Here is a 10,131-nt window from a genome sequence, read left to right on the forward strand (position 1 = left end):
TCTTAGCAGTAATTAGCTTAATTTTATAGGGACCCAACTAACAAAAAAAAATTGGTATAGGGACCCAAATAAAAGAAAAAAAAAAGTGTAGAGACCTAATTAAAAAAAAATTGGTGCAAGGACTCGATTAAAAGAAAAAAAGTACAGGACCTAATTAAATATCGATAAAACATTAATAATATAATAAAACAAGAATTAGATATCAAACCCAGACCATTAAATATCGAACACCTTCGATTTGCTAAAAATCGCTAAAACATGAACATAATAAAAGTATAAATTAATAATTTTGAAAAAGTAATCAAATTAAAGATAATTTAATAAATTGAATATAAAATTTAAAATTATGCATGAAGATAAAAAATACTTTGAATATAATGTTTAATTTTTGTTTCAAATTAAATACTGTTAAAAAAATAAATGAATAAACTTATATAATATTTATAAATAATTACTTTGAGGTAATGACCAAATCAGTACCCGAAAGATTCAAACGCTGACATTTTGGTACCTCACTATTGTTATTGATAAAATGGTCCTTAAAAGATTTAAAAATTTGACAAGCGTGCCTCCGAGCTCGCCGGAGCAAATTTCTGGCAAGCACAATGCTGATGTGGCCACCGTGTTTTGGTGACTTGGCAGACCACCTCCAAAGTTCCCTCCCCAACGCACACTCCCTCCCCTTCCCTCTCCCTCCCAGTCGCAGCCCCATCCCCAACGCACACTTCTCCCCCATCGCAGTCCCCGCCGCATCACAACCCCCTCCCTAACGTACACTTCTCCTTCCTCCCTCAACACCACCATTCACAGCAACAACAACTTTAACATCAACAGCAACAACAACATCCACCACTTTCTCTCTCTAACGCACACTATTCCTCCCTCCCTCAACCCCACCACTCGCAGTAACAATAGCCTTAATATCAACAACAACAATAATCTCCATCACTCCCCCTTTCCCAATGCACACTCCCCTCTCCCTTCCTCAACACTACCATTCACAGCAACAACAACCTCAACATCAACAGAGTTGCCCCAAATCATGAATTGTCTCAAATTTTTAGGTTAAATTATTATTCAAAAAGATTAATAACAATAAAACTCAGAGAAAACAAACAAATTCATATACAATAATCAAAATAAAATAAAATAAAATAAAATAAAATAAAACTTAATACAAACACCACCAAAGCAAGAATAGAAGAAGAACACCAGACACAGAGGGGCACGACACGATGGAGCCAAGATGGAACCCAGACAGAGGAGGCATGGCAGCGACTGGGGGCTAGCAGCAAGCAGATACAAGCAGTGAAGGCGCACAAACAACGCAATGCCACGAAGGAGACAGACGACACTGGCAGATGCAGAAGACCCGACGACGAGATGGCGACAGTGCGGTGTCGATGACACTGGCTCTGTAAGACTGAGAAGGTTGAACTCCACTGCTATTTGGGGGAGAGTGAGTTGAGAGTGTGAGATACTGTATTGGGAAGGGGATTAGAATTCAAAGGGGCAAGGGAAGAGGATTTGGGTTCAGAAAGGGGGATTTTGGATTGAGGAGGGGGGAAATGCGTTGGGGATGGGGGATTAGGGTTAGGGAGGGGGAGGGAAGGTTAGGGTTGGGGAGGGGGGAGAGTGCATTCAGGAAGGGAAAGGGGGGTGCGTTGGGGAGGGGGAAGAAGAAGGTGCGTTGGAAAGGAAGAAAGGAAGAATTAGGGTGGGGGAGAATTTTTGCCATGTCATCAAAACGTAGTGGCCATGTCAGCACTGTGCTTGCCGGAGATGTGTTCCGGCGAACTCGTGGGTACGCTTGTCAAATTTTAAAATCTTTTAAGGACTATTTTGTCAATAACAATAGTGAGATACAAAAATGTCAGCGTTTGAATCTTTCGGGTACTGATTTGGTCATTACCTCTAATTACTTTATAAATGTTTATCTTAATTTTGTTACACATAATAATAATATAATAAATTTTTTTAGGTTTAATTATTTTGTTGGTCCCTATAATTACGCAAAATTTTTAATTAGATCCCTATACTTTTTTTCCTTTTAATCGAGTCCTTGCACCAATTTTTTTTTAATTGGGTTCCTACACTTTTTTTTCTTTTATTTGGGTCTTTGTACCAATTATTTTTTTAGTTGGGTCCCTATAAAATTAAACTAATTACTGCTAAAAGAGACCTAATTGAAAAAAAAATTTGATGCAAAAATCTAATTAAAAAAAAATATATAAGAACTTAATTAAAAATTTTACAAAACTATAAAAACCAATAAAATAATTAAATTTTTTTTAAATATTTTATTTAATTTAAATTTATAAATTTTATACATTCTAACGTTTAAATAACTTATAAAATTTTTATATTTATTTTTAAATATTTTTTATTCTTAATTTTTAAATTATTTTATCAACTAATTATAAAACTAACTACTACGCATAATTATTCTTGCAAAACGGGTTACTTCTCCTGTTCCGTCTCACAACCATTCCCACCCCACGTGTCGATCTTTCATATTGCCACGCAAAGTCAGCATACTATGCTGAAAACGTTCATAAGCACGGTAGAATTTTCCGTTTTAAGATTATCATTTTTTTCACTTCAGAGCATTTATGTGTGTATTCATGCGTTATAATCTACCCCAACAGTATAAAATAATTTTGTTGTGTCGTAAAAATAGAGCTGTTACTTAAAATGAAACGCTAAATCAAACACTTATGCAAAATGTAAGTATAATAAAATTAAAATTATAACTTTATTTAGATAAGTATGCCTGTGCTTATGCAGGAGTACCGACTAACGCTCAGCAGATCAGAATTGCAAGTACGATAACACCGCAAAATAATGACAGAATCAACGAGGATTCTAACGCTACATGTTGCAGCACCAAAATCACTTTTGCATTGCAAAATCATGAATTCAATTCGATATACAACTATGAGTGAACTGGATTCTTGAGGAGCAACCGTTCCCAACAAAAACTTTCCGTATTAAGCTAACGTGGCACATTATTCAGCATTTTCCATAGGCACTGCATTAATGGCATCTCTCTTTAGATGCGGCTTCTGTTGTCCCTTCATCCATGAAGCCTTTCTCTTGCAATTCATCTTTCAGCCGTTGGATCTCTTGATCCTTGTCTTCTAATTTCTCTTGCAACATCAAAACCTGCAGTAAAACCCACTAAGCTATGCGTACTCAAGGATTTTCTTTGGTACAATGTACTCAATATTTAGGTTAAGCTCTTAAGCATCTTATATATAACTCCACAAAAGTTCAGCACAAGGAAATTTCAAATCATCATATATTTCTGGGCTTTTATCCAAATATATGGGGAAGAGGAGATTCTCCCATTATGAACCAACACAAAACAATAAAGTCTTATCTGATTAGGTGAAATCAGTTACATGAATCAAATAACCTAATTGAATTCCACCATGGACCGTTCTAGATCTTTCTTGACCAGCAACATAGTACGTCCATATAAATGTATATTATATTATTTGTTCCCTATTAGTATTCATCTCTATCATAGAGATTTAAGTATAAGCGGACTAAACAAAAATGGTTTATTCCGTCAGAAACTCTGAAGCAAATAGTGTATAATGCAGAGGAGAATATGCAGTGCATTGATATTTTAAAATAATATTAAAGTATGACATTAAAGTATGTGAGTAGGGATAAGCAAAAAACCATTTCATTGGATCTTTCAACATCGTTTGTCAGTCCGTCCATATGTGTCTGCAGTCCTGTAGTCAAGTTTAGAGGTTAAGATTACATAAATTGCTAAGAGTAAATTACCATTTCTACCGATGAAAGTTTAGAACGCTGACAAATTTAACCATGAATAAATAAAATTATCATTTCTACCCAAGAAAGAAGAATTTTTGTTAACAAAACTACACGAACTCTAAAAACCTATTTGAAATTTCCAAAATACTCTCTAATATAACCTAACTTCTTTTTACTCCACACGATCACTCCAATTCCAAACCTTACCTCCACCCAAATCTCTTTTTTACACCACGTCACCTCTCGTCCACTTCGCCACCTCCGCCACCTCCGCCGCCTCCTCCCCCGACGGTCCCCCTCTACGAGTGCCCCATCCGCCACGTCGCCGCCGAAGCCTCCAAGAACCTCGACCGCGTTCTCTCCCTCGTCCGCAAGTGCAAGCACCACTCCATCCTCCGCCGTGTCGTCACCATCGTCTCCGCCGCAGACTTCCGCAAGGTCCTCTCCTACCTCGAAGCCTCCATCGATGACATGCGCTGGCTCCTCTGCATCCTTGACGCTGATGGCTCTACCGTGGATGTAGGTGGCGGTGGCGGCATTGTCCTCTCGCTCCCTCCGATCGCCAACAACGACTCATTCTGTCTTGGGTATGGTATTTCATTGCTAGTGTTCAAATGGGTCAATTGAACGATAGGGCAGAAGCTGCTAATAAACTTGCTTCGCTTGCAGATGATAATGATAGGAACAAGAAGATCATTGTTGAGGAAGGTGAAGCTCTTGAAATAGAGTGGTGGTGGTGGAGTTTGGAATTAGGAGAGTGGTGGTGTGGAGTAAAACGAGAAGTTAGAGTTAGGTTATATTAGAGGGTATTTTAGGAATTTCAAATGATTTTTTAGGATTTGAGTAGTTTTGTTAACAAAAGTTCATCTTTCATGCGTAGAAATGGTAATTTTGTTTATTTGTGGGTAAATCTGTCAATATTCTAAACTTTTATAGATAGAAATGGTAGTTTACTTAATTGCTAATGCATGGAGATAATATAGTAGATTAATATTAGCATAACTTTTGATTCCAATAAACTCCACTTTTATAGGCAAACCTGTTTAGGATTCATCCTAAAAAGGGTCAAAGAAGATTAAAATGGCAGAGCATACAATTTTTTATTTTTGAAATCATCCAGCTGCTAACCTTCGAATTGACTTCTCAGTTCGGCATTCTGGTATTTCTGCAATGATAGTTTCATTGCTAACTCTTGTATCTGCAAATCAAGAACAACAAAACATTGAGGGGGGAGATGCCAACATCACCATCGACACAGCAATAACCATGCCGAATAAATTATGTACAATAATAAATGCATGAGTAATATTACCTCTAGTAAATAATAGATTATTATGTCATCAGCTCAATGACAACTATATCAGAAACACTGGTAAAGAATCTCATGTATGCAACAAAAAAAAATGGGGGTTGGGTTTTTTTTTTTTTTGGGGGGGGGGGGTGAAGGGACCGTTAGAACCATCAAGAAAATAAGATAACATCACCTTTGCGTCAGTCGCTTGGTTCCCAATCTCCTCATTTTCCTCCTGCAAAGTCTTGCATTTAGCCATAAGCATCTTTCCCATCTTGCTCTGGGGAGTGAAATTGATTGCGGCAATGTTATCTTGCAACTCTTTCATTTTTTTATCCTTCTCCTCGACTAAATTCTAAGATCAAATGAGAACCCATGTAAGAAACAACCATAGAAGTAATCACCATTCACCAATGTAAAAACTGACTAAATAGTGGATCCTATTGTCATGGATGGTGTACAATCCGGAGTGTCAATCTAGGACCACCTAAGAAGTTCTCCATACTTAAACTGTGAAGCTTGCATGAAGCCTACCCTTTTCCACTTTCTCTTTAATCTTGACTCCTTTTTCATTTTGCTACCTCCAAAATACTGAAATCTCTTTAGATAAGTTCCCCCAGTGAAGAAGGGACTAAAACTACCACTACATAAGACACAGTACATTACTCCTCTCTCATAATGGATAACTAGTTGTTTCTTCACCATATCTCTAAGGTGATACTCTCCCGGAAAGAACTAACAAGACAGCTTGCTCTAGCATTTTCCAAGTACGACTCTAGCATGAGCCATAATATCCATCCTGGATTCTATATCTCTGAAAATAACAAACTTGACGCAATAGAATTCATAACCAAGTTGAATAACAAACCTTCAAACGAGTAAACTCTTCATGGACAGCTGGATCTAGTAACAGCCTCCTTGCCTGAAAGTTCAAATCATGCAAACAACGACTACCTTTGGGCAAAACTAAAAGTCAAAATGGAAGGCAATAAGATGCAGCCAAAATTATTTGAAAGCAGCATATCATGAATAGCTCAATAAATAAATAAATAAATAAAAATAAATAAACAGGCAGAAAGTATTGAAAATTGAGTTGCATAAGTATAATAAACCCACTTTTATCAGATCCAATGCAAGTACATTACTCCTCATTTGTTTATAATTATTATTCAAGTTCCAGTAACTGTGTAATCGGGTAATGATCCAGAAGGATCTATGCCTAGATCCAGTACCAGATTACCAGGGCTGCTATAATTCTATAAAACTTTTTAGTAGAAAGAGGCATACTAGCACATAGTTATTTATCTGGAGTGCAACCTTCTTGTCAGCTTATATACAAGATCTAGTGAACAATATATACATGCCATAAAGTGTAAACATCCTGGGTATATCACTGTTTAAAGGAGAATAATGAACAGAACAACAAAAATAGTACATAAAACCACTACAAGCAGGGTAACTCGGAATTAAAACATTGCAGCTTTTCCTATGTACCATGAAAGACTTTAGACACAACCATACTGATGAAAGCACACTAGCAAAAATTATATTATATAAAACAATACCTGCATCGTTGCTGGCTTGAGTTGAGCTTTCAGATCCCGCACAGCAGACTGGAAAAGTTCAGACAGGCATATACGTTTTAGTGGGGAAAAAAGTTTTCTAAAAGTAGATAAAGTCTTAATACATAACCCTATATCTTTAAAGTGCATGTAGCTTTAAACTTTCTGATGAAAATTTGTAACAAGCAATAGGATCAGTTCAAGCTCTTATTGCAATTCAACACTTCATACACCTACACAATACATGATAATTTCTGGCCTCTTATCCTTTAAGGACATTCTACTTTCTCATCAAAAGCACAATACTTAAATATTACAACCAGTTCATCCCAACCCTTTTGCTGTTACTTCATGCTAGTTGCTAAATAGAGAGTATATCCATTATCCGGTTCTATGGTCAGAATAAATAACATTTCTAGGGTATAATGACTTCTCCATACAGCTAACTATTATTAACCAATTAGGCAATTGAAGAGCTCATTTAAATAAATAAATAAATAAGAAAGAAAGAAAGAAAGAAAAAAGCACCACTCCCCAATCTAAAGTTCCAAATTCCAATGAAATTTTTCTCAAAGGAAGTGGGTATCTCCTTCCTTTCCATCTCCTTCTTTTCCAAACAGCCACTTATCAATAAAAAGAATGAAAACAGACCCCTAACTTATAAAGGATAAGTCAATCAATGTTGAGCAGTGTAGACATGATATTTAACTGCCAATCAAGACCGTATGAAAGTCATCATCATCTAAGATTTTACAAGTTAAAAACTTCTGTTAAAGAGCATCGGAACCCTATTTTAAGTATATTACCTACCTTCAACTCTGCTATTTCTTGTTCTCGTTTTGCAAAAGTAACAAAGAATGCACCTTCCTTTTTTTTTGCTTTTTCAAGCTAACAATCAATGAAACAGTGAAAGGAATCAATGAACCCTGATCAGTGGATAAAGAATAATTTTTAAGGGGAAAAATATGAAAGATTCAATTCCAAACCTGCTCTTTTAAAGACTCCTCGGAAGATTTCAGGGCTTGAAGATAGTTAATCGCCAATTTGGGTGCTTGAATGAAGAAAGATAACAGAAGAGATCAGGGATATATTTGAACCAAAGAAGTAATAGAACTAGATCTAGAATAACATACAAAGGTCACCTGCAAAACACCAGGTATAAACTAACCTGGAGTGGTCCCAGAAGGTATGAAGGGTTCATTCTGAAAAGCTGTGCGCCACTTATGAATTTCAGATTTTGCAGCCTCAAGTTCATTCTGAAATATGGAATGATCTGATCAAGTTTCTAAGAAAAGGAAAAGGTACAATTCAAACTAAGATATGACAATTGAAAATAAAAATAATAGTGAAAAAAACACAATTTCAACAAATTATGGCCAGGGCTCTCTGGTAGTCTGCTATGGGAATTTACTCAACCCTAACAGGGGACTCAAACATTAGACACCATATCCCACAACCATCAAATGATCAAAATAATAAACGTGAACCTTTTCACCATGAAGCGTGAAGCACTGAAACCTAGGTAATCCTAAATGCCTAATTTTTAGTATGCCTGTCCTACTCATACCGACTATGTACCCAGTGCCAATTTCTGCTAGGTACATGTGAATAATTGTTGGTCAAACATTACAACAAGCATATGTACCCAAAGGCCTAAATCTAAGTTAGTACTTACAAATCATAAAATTTGACAAGTACACTATTTGGTTTACTTATAAATGAAATAAAACACTACTTCGTTTCTTCAAATCTTATTCCTCTTGAGGTATTGCTTTCTTTCCTAATACTTTGATAAAAACTTGAAGTTACAACATCATAAAAATTGCATATAATAATATGCTTCAATTACTTTATTGCTTACTGTTTTACATTTTATATAATATACACACACATACATACCCTATCTCGTGCAAAATGACCATAATATGTAACCATATCTATGCTACATTTTCCTGAAGCATTAATGAATCCAACATTATTACAAACTACAAACCACTTCGATCAAGAAGAGAATATCAACTTTGAGTAATTGAATTCATAAAAGTAAGACGTACTTGGCATGTGAGTAGGGTATCCTTACAGTTTTGAAGACTGCCAGAAAAAAAGAGTCACGGAAAGAAGTTTAGGCTCAAATTATATCCTCAGAGAAACCTGAACACAGTACAACTAACATTTCGTTATACCTCTCACGAAGAGACAATATCATTCCAGTGGTTACACCAGAAGCAGCTTCTTCAGCCTTTGATTTTGCCTGAACCAATAACAAACAGAACAGAGTACAATTTTAGAAAACGAATTCCCAACCTTCAACGAGTCATGTACAATTCACGAACGTATTCCATTTTCCACATAGAACATTCTAATTAGAGAACATGTAACGCAGAATCACATAGAATAAACTAAACTATAGTGGATTATATTTGATTACCTTCTTGGGTGCGAAAGGATCATTATCGTAATATTCGTCGTCATAATCAGGAGAGGGCCTCTTCTCCGCAGAACGCGTTCCGGAAAATCCGCCTTCAAAATCGAAGTCTTGCTGCGCTTGAGAAAATTGAAGTGAGGGCTAAGACTCATAGATAGAGTGCGGGAAGAATAAATAAAATTTGAAAAGAAAGAGTGTCTTACATCATCGAAATGAGGAGAGGAAGCCATTGATTTCAAAAACCCTAGATAGGGAAGGAGAAGATCAGAACTCAGAAGAAGCCAAAGCTGAAGCTGGAGTACTTCCAAGTTCTAACTGTTACCAGAGTGCGAACCAAACAGGCACACACACTAACTATACAGTTACGGAGTTACCAAATGAGTGGCAAATTTTAAAGGCAAATTCTCTGGTGTGGATATACACAAACATCCATACCTATGGATTCTGATGTGTATGGAGAAGGGAGTGACGCGTGGAACAAATACTCTACATAATAGCCCGCATTTCGAAAAGTCTGGCAGCACGGCAGAAGAAATCAGGTGTTGTCGGAGGTTTACATTAAGATCAATGTGTGGTTAATGTGAGTTTAGTGATTAACTGATTATGATTTGAGAATAATTTTTGGTAAATGGGCTGAAGTTATTTGGGCTCATTTAGAGCTGTTTATTTTTTGTTAACATAAGTTTTATTGTTAACATAATATATTAATAATATTATTTATTGTTAACATAATATCATTTGAGGCTGTTCATTTACGTAATATATTTATTGTTAACATAATAAATTTTATTTAGTAATAATTTGACTATTTAACAATAAATATATTACGATCATTAAAGTTACATAACATAAAATATATATTTATTATTAATATAGTCAAATTATTAATAAATAAAATTGATTACGTTAGCTATAAATATATTACGATGATTAAACTTATATAATACAAAAAATTTTAAATTTCTCCAAAATATTTAGTAAAAAATTTAACATTCCTCATGTTTCCATAGCAAATAAAGTAAATTAAATATATTATAATAATACATACACTTCATATTATTATT

The 10,131-nt window shown here is 35.5% G+C and overlaps 1 protein-coding gene across 1 annotated transcript; it reads right to left on the minus strand.

The window, feature by feature from the left end:
• Positions 1-2,731: 2,731 nt before the first annotated feature.
• LOC112722321 (FKBP12-interacting protein of 37 kDa) lies at positions 2,732-9,644 on the minus strand. Its single transcript, XM_025773309.2, has 13 exons — positions 9,271-9,644; positions 9,071-9,181; positions 8,826-8,893; positions 8,697-8,733; positions 7,811-7,898; positions 7,629-7,693; positions 7,453-7,530; positions 6,646-6,693; positions 5,949-6,002; positions 5,274-5,435; positions 4,918-4,987; positions 3,691-3,746; positions 2,732-3,165 (listed from the first exon to the last, which is right to left on the minus strand). Exons 1-13 carry the CDS (start codon positions 9,295-9,297, stop codon positions 3,037-3,039), a joined length of 993 nt encoding a protein of 330 aa, XP_025629094.1. The 5' UTR covers positions 9,298-9,644; the 3' UTR covers positions 2,732-3,036.
• Between the last annotated feature and the right edge of the window lie 487 nt (positions 9,645-10,131).

The sequence above is a fragment of the Arachis hypogaea genome, chromosome 11 (assembly GCF_003086295.3).
Source record: "Arachis hypogaea cultivar Tifrunner chromosome 11, arahy.Tifrunner.gnm2.J5K5, whole genome shotgun sequence".
In the NCBI taxonomy this organism is placed as follows: Eukaryota; Viridiplantae; Streptophyta; class Magnoliopsida; order Fabales; family Fabaceae; genus Arachis; species Arachis hypogaea.

Excerpts from the sequence above, each read along its gene's own strand:
- LOC112722321 (XM_025773309.2), bottom strand. The coding sequence starts at position 9,297 with ATGGCTTCCTCTCCTCATTTCGATGAT. Across the intron at positions 7,694-7,810 it reads ACCTTCTGGGACCACTCCAG|CACCCAAATTGGCGATTAAC; the intron begins GTTAGTTTATAC and ends TCTTCATTCAAG. Across the intron at positions 7,531-7,628 it reads AGGAGTCTTTAAAAGAGCAG|CTTGAAAAAGCAAAAAAAAA; the intron begins GTTTGGAATTGA and ends ATTGATTGTTAG.